The 23,186-nt window shown below is 38.9% G+C and overlaps 3 protein-coding genes and 1 long non-coding RNA gene across 4 annotated transcripts in view; 2 read left to right on the forward strand and 2 right to left on the reverse strand.

Moving 5' to 3' along the window:
• Positions 1-44: 44 nt before the first annotated feature.
• Positions 45-23,186, forward strand: part of tkv (serine/threonine receptor kinase thickveins) — a 59,777-nt gene continuing 36,635 nt past the window's right edge. The window contains exon 1 of the mRNA XM_017081133.4: positions 45-182. Coding sequence (XP_016936622.1) covers positions 125-182 — 58 coding nt within the window. The 5' untranslated portion in view covers positions 45-124. The remainder of the gene's footprint in view (positions 183-23,186) is intronic.
• Positions 1,205-7,731, reverse strand: LOC108014959 (uncharacterized). The gene is made up of 10 exons (XM_017081183.4): positions 7,461-7,731; positions 7,204-7,407; positions 7,065-7,146; positions 6,906-7,006; positions 5,912-6,849; positions 2,759-3,023; positions 2,503-2,706; positions 2,362-2,443; positions 2,202-2,302; positions 1,205-2,145 (listed from the first exon to the last, which is right to left on the reverse strand). The coding sequence occupies exons 1-10, from the start codon at positions 7,660-7,662 to the stop codon at positions 1,205-1,207; spliced, it is 3,120 nt and encodes a 1,039-aa protein (XP_016936672.3). The 5' UTR covers positions 7,663-7,731.
• LOC108014938 (Cytochrome P450 4ac2) lies at positions 3,142-5,250 on the reverse strand. The gene is made up of 5 exons (XM_017081162.4): positions 4,950-5,250; positions 4,688-4,891; positions 4,546-4,627; positions 4,391-4,491; positions 3,142-4,131 (listed from the first exon to the last, which is right to left on the reverse strand). The coding sequence occupies exons 1-5, from the start codon at positions 5,152-5,154 to the stop codon at positions 3,185-3,187; spliced, it is 1,539 nt and encodes a 512-aa protein (XP_016936651.3). The 5' UTR covers positions 5,155-5,250; the 3' UTR covers positions 3,142-3,184.
• Positions 20,087-21,252, forward strand: LOC136117098 (uncharacterized). Its single transcript, XR_010654375.2, has 3 exons — positions 20,087-20,203; positions 20,278-20,501; positions 20,641-21,252. It is a non-coding gene; the product is annotated as an uncharacterized lncRNA (long non-coding RNA).

Here is a 23,186-nt window from a genome sequence, read left to right on the forward strand (position 1 = left end):
TTGATTTTTTGGCGTGACCGTTTGGAACTGTTTTTAGAGTGACCATTTTGAATATTCTTAAAAATATTCCAATAACGATTAATTCACACTGTTTATTTGTTAACGCGAAGCGACTTGGGATAAAATGTTTTGTTTTTTGTTAGTTTTCGGTGTTAATGTGATTTTTGTGCATTTATCAACTGGTGAGTGGATGTTTTAGTGAAGGAAGATGAAACAAATTTAAATGAAAAGGCGAAAAACCGCAGGATATAAGGTTTTTCACGATGCGCGCTTTTGTGTGTGTGTGTTTGGTGCACTGCCAGTGCATGTGACTTTGCGTGTGTGTGTGCGTGCGGTTTGTTTTGTTATTCGATGCGCAAAATGGAAATATTTAATTAAATTAAGCATTTGCCAGCGAAACCATGATATAATGAGGACCCTAAGAAACTACCCTCCAATCGACCTAGGAAAAATCATTATTTGTTCTTTCAAGGCCGGTATTTTTATGGCTTAAAATGCTAGGGACGCGTTCTATCCGTTCATTTGTGTAAACCATATTTTACCTGTAATTCCAAAGTTTGTTTGTTTAAATAACTGGAATCCACGTGCGGCAGCTTTGTTTATTTAAATTTTGTTTATCTAGAGATCGTTGTAATGGAATTCCAGTATTTCAGCACTTTTCAATAATTCCAATTGGAAATTCATAGATATTTTCCTCTATCTAATTGGCAGTGAACAAATTTCTGCAAGTGCATCTGATTTCGTGCTGTTCTATTAATAATTATTGATAATTACATTGATTACGGTAGCAACATGTTCGATAACAGCAATGGAACTTTAGTTTGTATTGCAGCTGTTAACTGTTAACAGCGCGGCTCTGTAAATTCTTTTGTTTACTTTTTCAGCAGTTACTTAACTAATTTAATATATTTCTTATTATTTTTGACCAAACCAACTTTAAACTAACGAATAGGGGTTCTCTCAGTTCACTAACAAATCGCTATAAAAATCGAAATATATAAATATAAACGAATTTCATGAATAATATCAAATGGTATAGCATACTTTTTGGTGGTTATGGTCAAGTAGATCCAAAGTATAATCTGGTGTAGAAAAAAAATAACCCAAAAAAGCATTTTGTATAAATGAAAACAATGGCAATGGTCATTATATTTTGTCATTTTATGTAATACTTAAAAACATTTCTTCTTTACAAAATAGTTTACTACTTAATCCTTGCCTCCAATTTCACTTTAATATTCTGCTGGGTACGCAGTACAATTCCGTTCTCAAACGTAAGATCCTCCAACTGGGTGGCGGGCAGTAGCTTAAAGTTCCTGATAACCGCTGCCAAGAGTACCTTCATCTCCAGAATGGCGAACTTCTGACCTATGCAATTTCTTTGACCTGCACTAAAAGGCACAAATGCGAAAGGATGACGATTCACGGTGTTCTCTGGCAGAAAACGTTCGGGTTGGAACTCATTGGGATTCAGGAAATGACGGGGATCCCTCATAATGTCGTAGATGTGGATGCTTATCTGGGTATTCTTGGGCAAGACCAAACCGTTCACCACGCATTCCTCAACACATTTTCGTCCAATCTGCGGCGCTGGGGGAAACATCCTCAGCGATTCCTTTATAACACACTCCAAAAAGACCAGTTCGTTAAATTGAAACACACTGATATCATTGCTGTCCTCTGGAAGGTTTGCCACCTCCTCATAACATCGTTTTTGGACATCCTCATGCAAAGCCAACATGAGCAGGGTAAAGATTAGACAGGTGGAGGTTGTATCATATCCGGCGAACATGAAGGTGTTAACCTCGTCGCAGATTCCTTGATGATCTATTTGGCCTTCAGCTTCGGCGGCTAAAAGGGTATCCAGCATTGCATATCGCTGCTTCTTGCCAAATTCATCCACCTTTCCGAGTTGCTTTTGCTGAAAGAGCTTCCTTTTTCGTTGGATAATACTACTTGAGAAGCCGTGGATTATCCGAAGCTTCTTGGCCTGCTTTTGATAATCTCCGAACAGGAAGAAGTACCAGTCGTAATACATAAGCGGGTTGCACAGGCGCTGATTAAAAATCTCTTCAAAGTCATGGATGGCCTTTCGGTACTCGTTTCCCTCAGTCATGTCATCCAGTTTCACACCGAGAGCGGTTTCTGCAAATATATTGGTTTCTTATAAGCTGAGTATTGTAATAAATGATCCCACTTACCGCATATATTGTTTAGTGTAAACTGTGGGATAATCTGGTTAAGTTCCAGTTCACCTCCTATGTTTTTATCTAAAACTTTCATTAACTTAGTGCACTCTTCTCTGAAACAAAATTAACCAGTCAAACTGTTACATTTATTAATTTATTCAGTCGAACTCACTTAAAAATAGAGAGAAAAGACTGCAGAACATTAAAATGAAAAGCAGGGGTCAATGTTTTCCGTCTCGAGTGCCATTTGTGGTCTAAAAAACAAATAGTTATTAGCAATCCCATTATACATTCCCCAAATAAGTTCTGTCACCTGTGCTAATCAGGAGTCCGTCACCTAGAAATGGTCTTATCATCTCATATACCATATTCTTTGTTAATAGCTTGGTGCTCTGAAATATTTCCTCAGCTTCTTCGGCACGTACTACATTATACTCGGGTGCGAGTAGAAAGTACCATAGATAGTTTTTACCATTAGCTTTTGCAGTGGATTCTCGTATATAACTAAAAATAGTTGCTAAAAAAACTATTAATAAATGGTTTTATAGATAGGAAGTGTCATTACTTACCAGGCGTTAACTTAAGAAGATCGAAATTATTGCCAAATCGTGTTTTTCCAGGAATAACGACAACTTTGCTCTCCAACGGACTGCCATCTTGCGTTCGCACTCGTTTTGTTAATGAAAGAATATAGTTGGTTTTATTTATTTGTTTAAGAAAGTACCAAATGACTATGAATAAAACTGTAGACCCTAGAAGAGGGATCCACATTTTGTTGTATTTTCGCGAACCGTACTGATGCGAATTTCGCAATCCACTGAGCTTCTGCATAATCTACTTGAAAAAGGGTAGTACAAAACTTTTTGTTATCGGAATATTTTATGGTTCTTTATATTTAGTAATTGTGTTTAGGATTGTAATAGAATGCAATAAAGTTTAAAAGTTTCAGTGATTAAGAAATTTATACAGTTATGTTTTGTTTGAACCTATAGGCTTCATAATTTATTCTTCCTACGAATTAATTTAACCTTTACATTTTGCTGAGTACGCAGAACAATTCCATTCTCAAACGTAAGATCAGCTAGATAAGTGATGGGTAGTATCCTGAAATTCCTGATAACCGCTGCTAGGAGAACTTTGATCTCCAGGATGGCAAACTTTTGTCCTATACAATTCCTTTGTCCTGCACTAAAGGGTACAAAAGCGAAGGGATGACGATTCACAGTGTTTTCAGGAAGGAATCGGTCTGGTTGATATCTGAGTGGATCTGGAAAGTGCCGGGGATCCCTCATGATTTCATAGATGTGAATGTTGATTTGGGTATCCTTGGGCAGTATTAGACCATTTACCACACTCTCCTCCACGCATTTACGACCAATAAAGGGCACCGAGGGAAACATCCTAAGGGATTCCTTGATCACACATTCCAAATAGAACATTTCGTTGTACTGGAACACACTGATATCATCGCTGTCCTCGGGAAGGTTTTCCACCTCCTCATAACATCGCTGTTGCACATCCTCGTGCAGGGCCAACATGAGCAGGGTAAAAATAAGACAGGTTGATGTAGTATCGTACCCCTCGAACATAAAAGTATTGACCTCATCACAGATTCCCTGATGATCGATCTGACCTTCTGCCTCGGCTGCTAAAAGGGTATCCAACATGGCGTACCGCTGCTTCTTGCCAAACTCATCCACTTTTTCAAGTTGTTTACTTTTGAAAAGTCTCCTCCTTTTCTCTATGAGATTACTGGAGAAGGCGTGGGCTATTTTCAAATTGTCCACCTGTTTTCGATAGTCTCCATATAGATAGAAATACACTACGTTATAGAAAAAGGGATTGCATAGCCGTTGTTGCATGACCTCTTCTATGGCGTGAATCGACTTCCGATATCTAAAACCCTCCGTCATATCATCTAGCTTTACGCCCAGTGCGGTTTCTGCAATTAAATCAATCGTTTTAAACGATTAAGAATATATGAACTAAGAATAACATACAAAATTCTTGAAATAAATGTAAAAAACCGGCCAGTGATGAAATTGTTCTATATAAGTATTATACTTTCAAATATTGCACATTTATGTCATTTAAGATGAGATAGGGAAAATAATGTCCATATTTGCTGGTCATGCTGATTTTGTATTATTTGCTTTTTTAAGCTTGAGATTTCATTTCATTGATAAACTGATTTAACTTACCACAAACGTTGTTTAAAGTAAACTGAGGAATGACCTGATTGAGCTCCAATTCCTTATCCACACTTTGATAAAGGACTTTTATGAGTTTATTGCACTCTTCCCTTAAAAAGACAGGCTTGTAGAACTTCAAAACTTTTCTTATTTCAAAAACTTACTTGAAAATGTTTAGGAACGACTGCAAAACATTGAAATGGAAGGCGGGTGTCAGGGCTTTTCTTCTAGAATGCCATTTCTGGTCTATTTATGGATTAAAACATTTAGAATTTCACGATTATTTAAAAACGCAATTTAAAATACCTGTGCTGGTCAGCAGTCCTTCACCCAAAAATGGTTCCAAAAGACTGTAGATCATATTTTTGGTGATAAGCTTCGGACTTTGGAATATTTCTTCGGCTTCTTCGGCCCTGACGACATTGTACATGGGTGCTCGGAAGAAATACCATAGATAATTCCGACCATTCGCTTGAGCAGAAGCATCTCTCATGTAGTTAAAGATGCTTTCTAACAGAATATTTAATAATACAAAGATGAACTTATGATAAGTTATTTCTATACCAACCAGATGTAAAGTTCAATAGGTCGAAGTTGTTTCCGAATCGGGTTTTGGTTGGCGTTACGTAAATCTTTTTTTCTAGCGGGCTTCCATCCTCTGTGCGAAGTCGCTTACAGAGACTTAGGATAAAGTAAGTGTGGTTTAAGTGCGCCCACAACTTGCAAAAAATAAAAATCAGCACGGGCACAGAAATCAGGACTTCTAAAATCATTTCTGTGCTATTCCGAGTACTATCTTCCGTCCAGAGGTCTCATATACCTTTCAGATTAAGCTCTGATTTATAAATGACTGCCGCCGATTAGAATCCAGTAATCAAAAGCAATGTGTTTTGTGAAATCAATAATACTTAACTTATACATTTAGTATAAAACATGTTCCCACACGGCATGCAATGGAAGGGTATATTTATTAGTAGTTGAGTTTCAAGTTGAAACTTGTAACTAGTTCTTAAATTTATGACATTAATATATATTGGATTTCCTTGTGAAGGTTTTTAAAATAATTTTGATTAATATTTTATAATCTACCTTATCTTATAGTCGATTTTGTTTAAATTTCATTTTTCGTAAATTTTTTTTATACACAGTATACATCGCGAAGCGGTAATTATATAAATCATAAATTGATTTCTAAATTAGCACCAATTAAAACTAATCACATATTAAATGCTTAAGGGAACCATTATATAATCTTGCAATTAAAAAATGTAAACAAGTTTAAGTGTGCAGTTTCAGGACTTAAAAATTAACCTTTTGATAGGAGACAAGCACGTGAATCGGTTATCTTTTATTGATTATTGCTCCTTGAATTTCAGACTGCCCTTTTTTTATAATCAGTACCAGTCAATAAGACATGCAATCACCCGTATCTATGAATAATTGGACTTAGTGGACTTTATTTTGTTTTTTTGTACATTTTACAAATTGAAAAATCTTTGGCAAAAAGTTAACTTACATTAGTTATCTCTATTTAATTCTTTTCGATAATTTCACTTTAATGTTCTGCTGAGTACGCAGTACAATTCCGTTCTCAAAAGTAAGATCCTCCAACTGGGTGGCGGGCAGTAGCTTAAAATTCCTGATAACCGCTGCCAAGAGTACCTTTATCTCCAGAATGGCGAACTTCTGACCTATGCAGTTTCTTTGACCTGCACTAAAAGGCACAAATGCGAAAGGATGGCGATTCACGGTGTTCTCTGGCAGAAAACGTTCCGGTTGGAATAGATTTGGTTTCGGGAAATGACGGGGATCCCTCATAATGTCGTAGATGTGGATGCTGATCTGGGTATTCTTGGGCATCACCATTCCATTCACAACACTCTCCTCCACACATTGGCGTCCGATGAAGGGCACCGAGGGAAACATCCTTAGGGATTCCTTGATAACACACTCCAAATAGACCAGTTCATTAAACTGGAACACACTGATTTCATCGCTGTCCTCGGGAAGGTTTTCCATTTCCTCATAACATCGCTTTTGGACATCTTGGTGAAGGGCCAACATGAGCAGGGTAAAAATAAGACAGGTTGATGTAGTATCGTATCCCTCGAACATGAATGTGTTGACCTCATCACAGATTCCCTGATGATCGATCTGACCTTCTGCTTCGGCTGCTAAGAGGGTATCCAACATGGCATACCGCTGCTTCTTGCCAAATTCATCCACTTCACCTAGCTGCTTTTGCCTAAACTGCTCCCTTTTTCGTTGGATAATACGGCTTGAGAAGTCGTGAACTATCCGCAGGTTCTCTGCATGCTTTCGATAATCTCCGTAAAGAAAGAAGTACCAGTTGTAGTACATCAGCGGGTTGCACACGCGTTGTATCAAAACTTCTTCGATGGCGTGGATGGCCTTTCGGTACTCGTTTCCCTCCGACATGTCATCTAGTTTTACACCCAGAGCGGTTTCTGTAGAAAGAATATTGTTTAGTATAAGTTAACCAAGGTTTACACTTAAAGCTTACCGCATATATTATTTAAAGTGAACTGTGGAATAACCTGGTTAAGATCGAGCTCTGCGTCTACATTTTTGTCCAGAACTTTTAGTAACTTGTTGCACTCTTCTCTGAAATTGTTTTCACACATTTTAAAAATTTTAATTATATTAAATAATATAAACCCACTTGAAAATAGACAAAAAAGTCTGCAGGACATTAAAATGAAAGGCCGGCGTCAAGGCTTTTCTTCTGGAGTGCCATTTTTGGTCTAGAAATCTTCGACTTATTAGTAAAATTATAAAGATCAGTAAGTAAGATGACTAACCCGTGCTTATCAGTAGGCCGTCTCCTAGAAACGGTCTAATCAGTTCGTAGACCACATTCTTGGTTATCAGCTTGGTGCTCTGGAATATCTCCTCAGCCTCCTCGGCCCGGACCACATTATACATGGGTGCGTATAAAAAGTACCACAGATAATTCTGACCTTTGGCCTTGGCAGTGGACTCTCGAACAAAGTTAAAAACACTTGCTGTAACAGAACTTTATATATTAGTGCTAAAAGTAATTTATAGCACTACCTACATGGCGTAAAGTTGAGAATATCCAAGTTATTGCCGAATCGTGTTTTTCCTGGCATTACGGCTACTTTGCTCTCCAATGGACTGCCATCCTGAGTTCGCACTCGTTTGGTTAAGGAAAGAATAAAGTAGGTTTTATTAATTTGTTTAAGCAAAAGCCAAAGGGCTGCTAATAAAATTGGAGTCCCTAGCAGAGCGATCCACATTTTGTCGCTATTTTCTCCGTTCGATCCGTTCTACGGGCGATTTCGCCGCCCACTGAGCTTTGGCATAGCTTTTGCATTAAACCTCAAGCCGATAATCATAATCATCATTTGTTTATACTATACACGGCTGTTCCAAACAATAATAATCTAGAAACAGCTTTTTCTTATCACCATATTTTGCGGCTTAGTAAGTTATAATTCATTGTAGGGGGTATTGTATTTTGATTACACTTAAAATGAATTGAACATTTATAATTATTTATAATATAAACGAATACAATATCAAAACAATCAAAAATATGTTTCCAATAATAGTCAGTAATAAATAGTCTATCATATTTTTCTACCTTCAAAGTTTATTTAATCTGCTCGCTTGCGGTATTACACGCGATTATAAATGCGTCAAAGGTCAATTGGAAACGAATGTGTGTGTAAAAGTACGGGTCATAATAAAACGTTTAGGAGAGTTATCTCCTCAGTCGGTTAAAAAATAATTGCTAAAATATCAATACAACACGTCAAATATTTCAGAGCAAACCTTTTAGACTGTCATAAATTTATGGAAATGGCAAAAATAGCATGCTAATGCATATAAATAATATCGTCATGCTATGAAATGTAAAGCGTTACGGTAGAATAGGTAAAGTTCTCTGTCAGCTGACGATATTGATAGCAAAAAAATATTTTTTAATGTAAATAACAAAAATAAAAAAAAAGAAAGCGATGGGGATAGTGGACAATCGTGTACGAGATGCTCTTTTCATAAACAGAAAAAATTCAACGTGCTCATCTTAGTTTAAAATGTACTTAAAAATAGAACGACATTTTAAAGTTGAAAAAGTTTTTATTTTGCTCGAATTTAGATGAATTTTCGGTATTTAAGTACATTGTATGTACAAATAAACTAATAGTTCAGTTCTTATCAAAAAGTTGTTAAATAAATTAAATTTAACTTTTCTCTTCTCACCATTTCGTTCTTATATTGATACCAAAATGTACTTACACGGTTTTTAAGAACGAATGGTTTCAATTCAAGAACAATGTTCTCAATTCAAGAACAATGTTCTCAATTCAAGAACAATGTTCTTGGATACTTCTCTCTGTGTAGAAAAACGACTGCTTATAAGATATATATTACGAGTATACCCATCTAATAGACTTGAACATATAATAAATGTAACTTTTTAGGATCTTCTTAAACCACTTTAAAAGTAATGACTTTATCCATTACCCAGATACTTCATACCAAAACGCATAATTGATTGCAGCACTTATCAGATATCGAAATGGCTGGCTGAGCATTTGAAATACTCGAACCTGGTTTACGATCGTTTAATTTCCCCACATGACCATTCCAGATTAATAACAATTTCTCGGCATGACCGTACACAGATTTCCTCCCAGGCCAAGCAACATATTTTCCCATCGTGCCAACTATGGAAACGGTCTGCTGAATACAAAAAAAAAGAAAAAAGGAAACGAGCAATGTCGCATCAAAATGCCGCATTGATTAAAGTTTGATTAGCTGCAGCTTGGGCCAGATCGCATTTGGGCTTGAAGAATTAATTTGAGCCAAGTTTGCAGTGCGCGCGCAGAAATGGCAATGCCAGTTGCAATCTGGCCAAGAGCAGCAGTTGCGGCAATAGAAGTAAATGTGGAAAAAAATTAAATCACAGTAATTACATTTTCTGTGGAAATGGCAGGAGCCGGCGAATGAACGCGCAAACATGTTGCACGACCAGTGCGTAAACGTGGATGACAAAAATAGTCAATGCAGCAGCAGCAGCAGCAACAGCAGCGACATCAGCAACTGCAACAGCAACAGTCACAGCAGCAATCACAAACTGCATTTGGGCATGAAAAGTGCTGTGCCGGCACAATTGGAATGGAAAAACTGGCCCTGTCTCTCTGTTTTCCTCTTGTTTGTTATGAACAAATGTTATTGCAGCGGCAACATGCTGCATGTGTTGCTGCTGCAGGAGCAACATCGGCTGCTGGCACAGCAGCAGCAGCACTCATTAGGATGCAAAAGACGTCGCTTGCCGCCTTTTTAGAATTACTAATTGAATCGACGCGATCAGTGGCAATTGCAGCGGCATTGGCCACAAAAAAAGCCACAACAACAATGGACAACAACAACCATTGCGGTGGCGGCTTGAATGTTTGTTTGTTTGTTGTTTCAACCGCTACTGTTGCAGCTTCCGTTGCGGCGTGAATGTACAAACATACACCAGTATATGTACGCCTGCGTTTTTATTATTTATTTATGTACGTGATTCTCGGCGTGGTTTGCGATTCTTTTAGGGCAATTCCCGAAGCAAAAATCTGAGCCAAAGCAGAGCTATCCGCATATTGCCGATGCACATCCGCAATCCGCTTGGGGGAATTGCTAAGATAACAGAAGCTGAGTTACTTGGGAACCCAGGACCCTTAAGCAACAGCATTAGAGTTACATATAAGGCTGGGGCTATTCCAACAAAACTAAGGAGAGGCATAAAACTTGGCAAGATATAACATGATATGGGGGTAAAAATATTATATAGTCTTACATGGCTCTTAAAATAAACATTGGAATAAGCATGATTAAAAAAAAAGATTGTAAAGTCAAATTCTTTCATAAAAAAAAAATGTGAGTATTTATCGCTCTTGTAAAAGAGCCGAAAAACGTTTAATTTCAAATATATTTTAAGGATATATAGTTGAGTACATTACTTATAAGATATTCGTATTAAAGTCCCTAATACAACAGCTTTATTTTAATTTTTATTTGACTAAATCTATCGATCTTATTGGTTTTGCTTTCCGAAGATAATCACCACTCCTTCCTGCCGCATTCCTTAAAATGTGATACAACTATTTTCCATCATTTTCCTGCATCTTTTTTCCAAAATATCCATGTTTTTATAGCTGACCTTACCTGTTGAATTTCTGGCTAAGCACAAAGTCATGTAGCAACATGTTGCTCTCGTACGCTGCAACATTCGCTGTGCGGCAACATGATTTTTCAATTATTGCAGCGGCATGTAAAATTTGTTGTAAGCGCTTGCATATTTACTTTAACACCTCGTCCCCGGTGTGGTTCCTTCTTGTTTTTGTCTCTTTTTTTGTTTTCCGTGTACTATTTCCTTTTTTGCGTGTATTGCTGACAGCAGACGATGGCGGCGACGAACAGGCGACGCTTGTTAGCCATGTTGCCTCTCCTGACACTTGTTGCACGGCATTCTGCCCCAGCAACCTTTTGCGGTCGCTGTGCCCCAAAGATCTCAGTTCGCCTGGGTTGTTCTTGCTGTCTGGGGTACCATGGGCAAAAAGTCATATTTTTTGGCAAAAATCTTGAGATATTATAATTGGGCTTTAAATATTAAGAGTTTCCAAAAAATTCTGTAAGAATGAAATTACCTGTGTACCTGCCTTATTTTTGACGAACTTACTATATTACAAAACATGTTTAAAACGGCCATGGCAACCTAAAGAAAAAAGTTTAAAGGTTTAACAACATCTCATAGAACTATATATTTAGTGTTGTTAGGATTGTCATTATCTAAAAATAAATCCAGTCATTGTATTTTAAATCAAAAAGACTCATAAGGGCTTAAATAATCTTTCATGTAGAGAATTATTTTTTCTGGAACTTCTTAAGTATGTTTTTTAAAGGTAAACCTCCAAATTACTTAATAGAGTAATACACCTATCATTTAATCCTTAAAATTATAAAAAGGTGTTCTTAATTAATAACAAAGCAAATAAAGTTCTAACCCATTGTGCAATGTTGCTCTTGGGTTGCTTTTGGTGTTGATGTTGCTGCTGTGTTGCTGTCGTTGTCGTTGGCGTGTGTCTCTCGCTCCACTAAACTTTTAATTAAAATTTGGTCGTATCACAGTGGCTGGTGCTTCCTTTTTTGTGGCTTGTTAATGTCACCTGAAGGAGGCGGGGTATAGGGGCTATACCAGTGATTTTTATGCAAATTTGCCAGTCTCGTTTTTCGGTCACCACCCGGCCACTTGAGGGGTTTCCAGACGACGAGGGCTCGCTTTTGGGATCGCAACGGATTGGATTGGATCGGATCGGATCGGGTTCCCAGGCCGAGGCTGTGTTCGTCATTAAGTTGTCATGACCATAATCATCTTTTGAGACGGCCATAGACCAACTTTGGCGTCCACTTCTTATATAGTATGTCTGTGTTAAAAAAAATTACAATCCATCAATAAGGCAATTGGCATTTCCCGTCAGATTAAAAAAAATGATCGTTTTTACTGGATATTCTGATGGGTATTTCTTACAAAGATGAATGTAATCACTTTGTTTTTAAAGTTCCGAGCCTCTCTCCTTTATAATATAATAAATCCAGAAATATTTATTTTTTCTGCATTAAAGTATACATTACCTGATGATAAAATTGGACAGCGCCCAACTAGAGTTTCCATTTCGGCGTGGGACAGGTGCATAAAGATATATTGACTCCCGTTTGGATGTTGCATGATCCGGTGTGGCAATTGGCCAAGATTTATTGACATAATGAAGACTAATTCGCGCGTCTGTGGCCGAGCATTTTGACAATTATTTATGTTGTATTAAGTTGTTTGGCGGCAGCGCGTGTAACGATGTAATTAATTGCCATGGATTAGACATTGCCGATGGCCGATGGCTGAAAAGACCTGGTCACGCAGACCTGGTATGTGGATGGAGATGCGGAGGCACTGAAAACCGGGGCACAAACGGAGTTACTGAGCCAGGAAAGCCACAACCAAAACCAAAACACCAAAGCCGCTTAGGCCCATAAACAACCGAGTTTATGCGCGACCATCTGCGACGATCCGAATTGGAAGCGGAATGGAATCAAATCGAATCGCAGCACTTCAATTGGCCGTTTGGTTTTGATGCGATTTTAAAGCGATTTAAATATGAATATCAAAAAAATGGCCGTGATCAATTTATACACTTCGAGGCGTTAGATGTTATGTGCTTTTTCTATGGGTTGCAAGCACTTTATTACTCATAGGTACTGACTCATCAAGAACTGGAAATGCTATAAAAGCTTAAGCCTCTGATAAGAATGCTTTATAAATGCACTTTTGCACTTTCAAATATTGCAATAAAATAACTTTTCTGGTAATACCCATAATTGTTATATGTTATTAGAAAACTGATAAGTTATCAAAGATAACCAGTTCCTTGAAATATATATTTTTAATTCCCTTACGATTTTATAATCATCTTAGAACTCAAATTTTTGCAAGGAATAAGGCCAAATGATTAATTTATTTTGGGAAAACGCTAATGCTTTTTTTAGATTGGTTTAAGATACCTACCCCAAAATATATTAAACCAAATGGAAACAATAATCACCTCCATTCCAAATATTTTCGTAGAATGAAATCAGGCTGCCTTAATTTTATGTAGCCCACATCGCTTTGCGTAGTATTACTTCCACATTAAGTTTAATGAAATTTTTAGCTGCCCGAACTAATTAAAAAAACAAATTTCGTTTTAACAACCGCTTCGAATGGCTCTTGCCCATAAAGTGTACACAGACTTCGATACAATCGCCAAATTGAATTTGCTTTCACGGATTCGGGGCTTAACTCCCGCTTTATTCCACTTGGCTTCGTATTTTGTTTTATAGAGCAGCTACCATTATGATGCTTTTTTATGGCTCCTAAGCCCATCAAAGTTTAAGCAGGCACTTTATAGGCAACTTGTATATTATTTTTCCACCCATTGTTTGGCTGGACATTAGGCGGCAAAGACAATGCCGAGTGTTGACAGCCCCTGAGAGTAGCTAGGTGATCTTTGGGCCAGGTCTAGTTAATTTGCCTCAACAAGGAAACCGCACGCAGATCGTAAAGTTAGCCGGGGAAATCAAACAGATTTTGCCGCGCCAAAAACGCGCGCGACTCGCGTTTCGCTAATTGAGTGCGACAGGGCGGTTGGTGTTGGTCTGGCCAGGTCTTTTGGCCCTTTCGCCATATCCTTGTGCCGGGAAAAAAGGAGAAAAAAAATGTATAAAATTTATTACGCCACGAAACACATGAAGGACAATGCCGCTGCCTCCTCCTCCGCCTCCTTATTTATTGCTTCCACGAATCGCGCGCGTTGTTTCCGAGAAATGTCCGCCGCTCAGGCGATCCCATCCCGAAGGTGGTGGCTATCTGTCTGGGCCCGCTGTGGCCCCGGCTTAACAAGTCGACACTTTTCTTCACACCTCGGCATAGTTGGCCAAGAATTTACTTGGCCATATTAAGCTTAATGGCCGCCCGTCGCGATCGCTGCCCAACTGACCACCGGTGGCAGTTCGCTGGCTCGTTTCAGCCGCAATGCGGTTATTAAATGCAAAAATTAAGATAAGCCCTTGCGAGGAGGGCCTCGCAGAAGTGTTTTCAATCCGGTTTTACACGAAAGAAAAGGAAGGGGCAGAAGTTGATCGTGTTTTTTTGGGAATACTGTTATGAGTCGAGGGCTTTTTATAAAAGTAAATTATTTACCCTCCGAGTACGGTCAAATAAATTTGAGGATTTTAAAAAATACTTCAGTAAGGGAGCCTTTTGAAAAACCTTTAATTAATAATCCCTTATAATCTGCTTAGAATTCGCACTTAAAAAGTATTCTCCCCAACTTTGGATTTTTGTGCTTAATGGCGATTTTAACTTTAAATTTAAAAAGTACCTACATTATAAATTATATTTAAGTTGTAAATTTAATTAAATGAAAGGAATTTGTCTGAAAAAAATGTACCATTTACTCAGTTCTGACTTTTCTTACAAATTGTATAAAAAGTTTGGGGTTACTTGGGGCAAAATCAGTTGTCAACACAAACCGATACGAAAGTAGTAATGTGTAGTAAAATATTGAATGCAGTAGCTTTAGTGTTTTTGGATCTGCGTTTATTCTTCGAATTTAAGCAAGAGATTTAAATATATAGATTATTCATAAATGTAGATTAACAACATATACCTCATGCCACTAAATTTCTTTCTCTGTAAAATAAACTACTAGGGTTTTTTCAACAGTTCATGGCCTCAAGCTAAGCAATGTCATGGCTAATTATCAATAGAAAACCAGCGGGCATCCTCGTTTCCTTCACGAATGAGTTTCGCTCATATTTTTCGCCAGTTCGAACACTTGGACATAAATCGTCCCATTTTATGCATTTTGAGCCCAGCTGAATGGGTCTTTTGGGTGCTCCTTTGGCAGCTGTGACTGTAACTGTGCCCATAGAGTGAGCTTTTTATAAGAGCGTAGATCGTAAAAATTCGAAATTTATATGCACTTAATTGCGGTCTCCTTTGGCTTTTGGTTGGTTCCACAAAGTCAATAACAATGTCTCCCTGCTTATGATGCACTGAATCAACTTGGAATTGCCCCCAAGCAGCGAATTCACAATGGGGCAACTTATGAGGAAAACTAAATCTCATTTGTATTTATTCATTCAAGTTGATTGTGACGGATGAAATTATTATACAAAGTTAATGAAGACTTCAAGCGTCGCTTTGTAAGTAATTTACGTACAATTAAAGCGGTTTGCTTATCACAAATATTTCCAATATTGTTTTAATTAACTAGATTTTGCCTTTCGCCAGGCCCTATATCACCGATGCGATCCTCCGCTGCAGTTTTAATAAATGTTGGATGCTTGCCAGTGTGCATTCAGCATTGCCTTAATTAAAAAGTGCCCACCACAATTTAATTAGAAGAGTCTGCTGCTCGGTTCTTTGGATGCGGCATAGAAATGTGGATGGGGTATCCATGGGGTTAATTACGCGTCCCGCTGGCGACACCTCATCAGTCGCAGAACCAAAGACGGCAATTGCCAGATATGACTTTAATTTCATTTAATTGGCAAATGGGCTGCAGCAATGCAGCTGGGAACTCTCATTACGGACTGTAATAAGCTGGGGCAGGCCGATGGAATGTTGATCCGAACCATTCGGATTCCATTAGCAGAGCTTATTTCCTGTTCAGTCTGGGGTTTAACTTTTCTTTTTTACAAGCTTATCCCGAGCCTGGAGTTTGGGAACTAATCAAGCGATTGGTTGCGCATGCGCGTGAAGCGCTAAAATGCGCAGTTTTCCTTTTTTTCCTGCTTTTTTAAGTTCTTAAGTTCCCGAGAGAGCGGCTTAAAGTCCGGCGAGATTTATGCCACCAAAGGGCGCAATATATTCAGATATGATTAATTGTGCGTCGCATTCCGCTGCCGGAGCCTCAACCTCAGCGATCCAAAGGCGGCGATAACAACGCTGGAGAATATTTCGCGATTCTCCACAGTTCTTCTTGACTTCCTTGACTCTTTTTTTGCGGACCGGACCATCGCACACGTACGAGAAATTTCGCGCTTTGGCTGGCCTCTTTGGATGCTGGCCGGGATGACCATCTCCATCCTCCAGGGAAAGGAGCCCAGCTTTTGCATAAGCCAAAAGCAATTTATTTCCCCGCTCGTTGCCAATCTATGCGCAGAAATCTCACTCGACTCCACTGGACTAAGAGAGTTGGCTGGCTTTGGAAAACTGCAAGATGACTGACAATGTTCATATATCTGCATATGCATTGACAGTATTCTTTTCGAAGAAGAACTGCCAAAGGAAGTACCATTCGACATTGCTAAATGGCCCCGAGCTAAATGTGAATGAGCTTGTATTTGGAATGGTTTCGTTTTGTCTTATTCAGAAAATCCCCTGCATTACAATTTAAAACATTTTTTTAATTTATAAACATTTTCAAAGAAAATAAACTACTATTAAGTTATAGTATTTAAAGAATTTGTAACTTATTTGGAAATTTCTTATAATATTCCTTTCATTGTATGACGGTTCTTCGAGCATGTCAACAGATAACATGATTTTAATCTACTTGGTTTATAAGTTGTTAAAAAAGTAAATGTTTAAAATACTTATAAGTAGGATCGTAAGTAAGAATTTAAATGTATAAAAATAACTTAAAGGATCTACAATATCCTAAGTGCACCTGTCAGTCTCCCAGTTCTGTTTAGTTCCCACCTAAAGGGCCTTTTCAGATCAGTAATGAAGTACAGAACTTTAAAAAGCCTTCTCTCCTTTGGCCACCCTGGTCAGGAACTCACTTCATTTTTAGTGCAAAGTCGTGTTCGATTTTGCATAAAATGCTTGCCGACTCAAACTCAAATGGGAAATGGAAGTGCAAATGGAAATGTCTGAAGAACCGGCAATGTGTGCCGTTCTCTGTCCGTCATTTCTGGACATTTTCAGCGGAGTTGTGCAAGCTTCCTGCTTGAAAGAATGTTTCCGTCGAACCCTAATCACAATGTCAATATGTGCGCTGAGACATTCGATCAAACATTTGCCAGCGCTGTAAAGTGTAAACAAGTTTTGAAGTTGAATTGTCTCCCTCTGTCTCAGGGTTGCTCCAAAACAACCTGCAGGCAGATAGAAACGGCGAGGAACAGGCCCCCCTCATGTGTATATAGAACCCATCTAAATTGAGTTGATTTTTATCGCTGTCACATTTATGACATTATCGGAATCGGTCAATATTAAAACGAACTCGCACCCTCGCCGCGCCGCATGGGTGCAACACCTTCCTCCATAATAAGGGACCAGCGATTGTGTTTATTATGACTATTATTATTGACAGCTATCGTAAATAACGCTGGGATCTGGTCTCCGGCTCGATGGCTGTTTAAATTGAGCCTAACCACTCGAGTGCATTCATAACCCATAAAGATTAAAGTCTCAACGATAACCGCAGACACACTGACGAAAATGTGTTCTTTAATTCAGTTCTCAACACGGAAACCGTAAAATGATGGGGCCATAACTTTTTTATGGATCCAGTTTTTATAGACAGGATATTTTCCATCATATCATATCAGCCATATCACATCTCTTCAATCCTAAGTTATAATATAAGACTTCATACAAATACAATACATCATATAGAAATGTATTATTCTTTAAGGACCTGAAGGTCTTAATTATTTAATTAGAGAATATTTTTCGCAGTGCAGCACACTTATTGTTGTTGCACTCCTTGCATGCCGCATAATTAAATGTTCAGTGGCATGAGAGGGCACCCACCACAAAAAACCTTAGCTTATCACCATTTAATTTGTAAATGTCGCTGGGCAAAGGCGAAAAAAATAAACCAACCAAAATAAAACCTAAAAAAAACTGGTTCTTAATTAAAACGACATTGTCGAGTTCTCTGTAAATAATCGTAACGAATCAGACGACAACATAAAAACGAAAAGTAAAAAAGAAAAACAGATCAGAACAGAACAGGGAACAGAAATCGACCCAGAGAACCCGAATGGACCCAAAAAAAGCCCTAACCAGAAACTGCACCGCGCAAAGGTTCTTTTTATAATTTGAAAACATTTTTCTGGCATTCAGCATTCAAACGAGTTGAGTTTTGGAGAAGAAGGTGCTGCGTGGAATGGGGGATGGGATGGGATCCAAACTGCCTGGCTCTGGGCCAACATTTCTTGTTTTTCTCTCCCGCTTTGGTTCACTTCTCGCTATATGTTCTCTTTTAAGTTCTCAAGTCGTTTTTTGATCCCATGCGTTTTGCCGATTCTGGTGTTGTCGCCTCGAACTGATTTATCGAGAGCCCTGGCACTTGAGACGGTTTTTAATTATATTTTTGGTCGCTTCAAATGACAAGAACTATTAATTTTTTCTTCTTTCGGTTTGTGCGGGTCGTAAAAAAGGCGTTAAAAGGCACAGACCGGGGCAGGAAGATGGATCGAGGGGCCATAAAAGGAAGGGATTTAATGGGAATCAATTCTGACGCTGATCGCTGGAAATTAAAGGAAATATCACTATTTCGGTGGGAGTTCAAACAGATTGTAAACGCTGTGATAGTGCTTAGATAAGGATGTGATAGCCTACGGACTTTAAACAAGTGCTGATGTGATAGCGGTCTTTTAAGTAGGGGTTGTTAATTATATTAAAGCCGTTTTTATTTTTTCAAAGTGCTGTCGACTTTTTTATTCAAAGTTTTATTGTATAATACATGTATAGAAAACTTTGTATACCACGTATATATATTTACAATCGAACATTTTTTCCAAAGAAAGCTTAACATCACCATATACCTTTTTTGCCATCCCGTCCTTGTTCACAAACCTAATTGAATAAGCTTAATATGGTACTGTTTCGTGTAATTTGGGGTAATTGTGGGACCTTACTGTTATATGGCAGGCTAATTGATTCGCCAGCATCCGCAGCTGTCGTTTGCAGATTCACATTTCCCCTCCAGAGTCGCGTACCCCCAACCCAGTCAGTCAGGTTCGCGGATCCATTAAGTCCTCGGACCCAAAACGATCCCAGGGCTCCAGTGTGTGCGTGCCAAGGCGAAACAGTAGCCAACTGGCTTCGAGTCGAGCCGCCACATAATCTGTCAAAAGAAAAAGTTCATAATAAATCAAATGTCACGTAAACAATATTATTAAAATGATGCAGTCACCGACACGGCACTGGACCCAGTCCGACCCAAAACCAGAATCCGAACCCGAACCCATCTGACCGACCCAGACAACACTCATTAAATGGGAGAGCCTGCGGCGGGGCAGAAGGGATCTAAGTGGGGGTATGACGAACAGCCTGGCATGCAAAGCAAGCTGCAGAAGATTCTGTACACCGAGAGAAACCTCAGGATAAAGGGTTTTCTGACGAAAAAATGAAGAGTAACAAAATCAGATAATGATTTCATATATTCATGTACATTTTCATTATGCATAAGATATATTTCAAAATCATGAATATTGATTTATGATGGTGCAACTTATTGAACTCATTTCGAATCTAAAACAATCTACAAAAATTTAGATATTACCTAATAGGTAATTTCTCTTTAGACAAAATTTAAGTGACATACATTTCGTTTATCTAATTCGTTTTTTTCTTACATTTATATATATAATTAGATTGTAAAGAGCATTTTAAGATTAAAAGGAAACTTCTGTATTTCAAATCTTTTAAAAATGCGCCTAAAAGCAGGCTTCAAATATTTCTGAAAATATATATTTGCTTTAAAAAATATTTTCTTTAAGATTTTTCCAACTTATTTTGGTTGAAAATATTAATAGAAATGAAATATAAACCAATCTTGGTTCTCCAATGATCCTATTACATCTTGTGATTTTGGGTTTGTCTTACTCACTTTCAATTTAACATGTTAGTGTATACTTTTTCCAGGTGCACAGGTTGCTTATCTGCGGCTGCTGCTGCTGCTGCCGTGGTAAGCATAACGAGTTGGGGCATTTAAGCCCCGAGCCACACAAAAGTTACAAACTGCCATTCAGGTAGACGGCGGCACATCGAGATGGAGCACCGGGATGGGGATTGGGTTGAGAATGAGGATGAGGATGAGGTGGCCGGGATTCTCGTCGGGTTTTTGTGCAGCTTCTGCGCGCATTTATGAGGATCCACGGGTCCCGCGGGTTTTTTGTCAACGTCGAGAGTCGTCGAAAGACCAAAAAGGAAAAAGCCCAGACCATCGGCCATTCGAGCAGAGGGCTTTGTGTCAAAAAGGCTGGGCCCATCGTCCTCGATTCCCGTCTGAGTTGCAGGTACGCGTTAATCACACTTTGTGCTCGCCGTTTTGCGGATTCTTGTGGCTGCAAAAATACATTTAAAATTCCAGCCACGTCTGCCGGCCAGGCGAATTGCCTTGGCATTAAATTAAAGGCTTTGGGACGACAGGAAAAGAGTAGCTCGGATGGCACCATCTTTTAGGGGGCCTTTGGGGAATATGGCCAGGCTGGAAATTTCACACCTTGGCGTACAGTTGCAGGGACGCAAAAAGCGCAGTGTAGGCGTGAACCTTTTAGGAACCCGAATGGGCCACAAGCAGACCCATTAAAAAAGGTAACGAATACCCTTCGTTTTGGGCCGTAATAAGTCGGTTACTTGGCTGGGTCGTTGAACCCTCAGTTGCACTGCATTGCATTGCATTGCATTGCCCATATCCAGCCGGCAGCCCACTCTAATCGATAATTTATTGCAGGCCGGGGAACAATGCGGTCCAGGCATCGGCAATGGCATCAGTCGAGCTCTTGACCAGCGCCAAGAGAAAGTTAGAGCTATAAGCCAAAGTCTAAGACTAAAACCTAAAACCCAGGGAAAATGCGAGCTCTGGGTTCTGTTCTTCTGGCCAAGATCCACATCTGCCACAGAAAGAGAAACGAAGACACGAAGCTGCTCTATGGCTCAGACTAATCTCCAAGAGCACATCGCGATGTGCCAGGACCGGCTTTAAACTCCTTACTCCTCCCTCCTCACCATCCCATCCTGCATATCCCAACCCATCCCGTCCTGCACTTCCTCGTCTCGTTGTATTTATGTTTAAGCATTTCATGGCATTGCCGGCCACGTACGGTTCTCGATATGAGATCTTTTTCCAAGGGGTTAACCGATGGGTGCGTGACACGAATTTCAAGGAACCTAACCTTCGGTTAGCTTATGGTTATATTTTATTTTTAACATTTTTTGATGCAAGTTGTGGTAACTGTATCGGTGTTGCACAGAGAAAATGCTGACGTTCTAACCATTTCGTTCTAGTACTGAAAACATTGATACCAAAATGTACTTAGACAATTTTATGAACGAATGTTCTCAATTCAAGAACAATATACTTGGATAATTATTTTTGTGTGAAAATATTATTCTTTAAAATATCTTTCTGTTAAATTCAGCTTTAAAGATTCTTTTAAATGACTTTAATTATAAGATGAATATCAAAGAAAATTATTGGATAGCGTTTATTTAAAATGTTATTAAAGAAATGGCATAATTGGCATAAAAGATAAAGATTCTGTTATCATAAAAATATAAATTCCTAGGATAATGTAAAAGCTGAATCAATATGAAATCTAGTTTTTAAGCCAATCAAAGCAATATAATACTGAAGAAAAATGTAAATTGTTTTACAAAATATTACTTTTAAGTTCTTATTTGTATTGTAGGGGATTTTAATGACCATTATTAATAAAATATAGATTGTTTATTTATTTTCATAACATTTCAGAGCAAGTTTTCATAAAATACTTTGTGATGACCATCTCTAGACCCTGTTTTTGCGTTCGGCTCCTGCAGCTCGTTCGCAGCTTGGCCATAATATTTATGCCGTTTTTGTGTGCCCTTTTGCCGCTGCCACAGACGACGCGTTCCCCATTGCCCCTTCCGATCCTTTCCTGCTCCTGGCCCTGCTCCTCGATCTCCACTTCCATTTCCATCTGCGCAGCTCCATGGCTGCTTTGTGCCTTCAGCTGGGCTGGTGTGAAATAATGATGCCGTTGCACAGATAAGGTGCCTTCTAAAAGTGGAGTTTCGTGCCTGCCCCATTGTGATTGGGGGATTGTGTGCGATCGGGCCTTATAGAGAGAGCAGGAGGGGATGGAGATGGTGGCTGCAGACGAAGACCCGCAGCAGAAATAACATAAATGGCTCGACGGTGGACTGCAATGGTAAATCTCGAGCTGTGCATCTTGGGATGCAATTTGAAATGGGCTCCGTTTGGGCCCCACATTTTCGCTTCCTTCGGTTCCTTCTCTGGTGTCCAGTGTCCAGTTTCCAGTGTCCGCTGTCCGTTGCAATTGCAAATTTCTTTTAATAAGCCTTTTGACGCCTCGCTGCCAATGCCAATTGTAAATTGCACGGAACCAGCCCCAAGGAAAACCAAACCAAAACGAACCGAAGGAAGGAAGCCGAGGAGGGGCTCAAATTATATATACTTAGTGCTGCGGCCTTTCCGGTCCGATTGAAATAGCAGACCCAATGACGCAAACGGAGACGAGCATAATGAGGATAAGGATGCACCAGGCGTGAATATGTACAGTCCAACTGTCGGGGTCAACGGAGGTCCAGATGAGGGGTTCGTTATAAAGCATTTGATAAAACTCGCTACAGTGTGTTTCAGATGATTAAGGCTTTAAGTATTACGATTTGGGATAGTACTCTATCCGCTTGTTAATCTAAAAATGGGTTTTTAACCAGCGGTCAGCCGTCTTCCATTAGCGGACTTAAGGAATAGCTCTGATCAATATCTGCCGCAACACGTACGGTGTACAACCGCTGTTTTAAACCTGGAAAACATATAAATAATGTTGAGTTTAAAGTCTAGTTTTACTTTAACATGCTGTCGAGAAAACGGACATAAAACGACTTAAACCATTTGATTATCTTTATTATATTAAATGAGCAGATCAATTTTAGGAAACAATTTTTTTTTTCACCAAGTTTATTGTAGTTTCCAAAATTATATTTTCAATATTTCCCCAAAGTACCTAAAACTTTTTTCAGCTCCCTTGGCTTTCAATGTACCTTACTTTTACGAATCGCACTGTACAATTACCGCGTACATCGGTTAAGTCATGGCAACTTAAAAAGAAGGGAAGAGGTCGCCCGTAGTATCCATTTCTCATTTCGTTTTTAGCCCGATGCTCGATCATTTATCTTGTCAAAGCTAATTTAAAGTTAGCGCTTCCTCCGTCTCGTTTTCTCCTCTTAACCCCTTACTCCATCTCGTTCCTCTACTTATTCGCGCTGTCTTAT

This window comes from Drosophila suzukii, chromosome 2L (genome assembly GCF_043229965.1).
Source record: "Drosophila suzukii chromosome 2L, CBGP_Dsuzu_IsoJpt1.0, whole genome shotgun sequence".
Classification (NCBI taxonomy): Eukaryota; Metazoa; Arthropoda; class Insecta; order Diptera; family Drosophilidae; genus Drosophila; species Drosophila suzukii.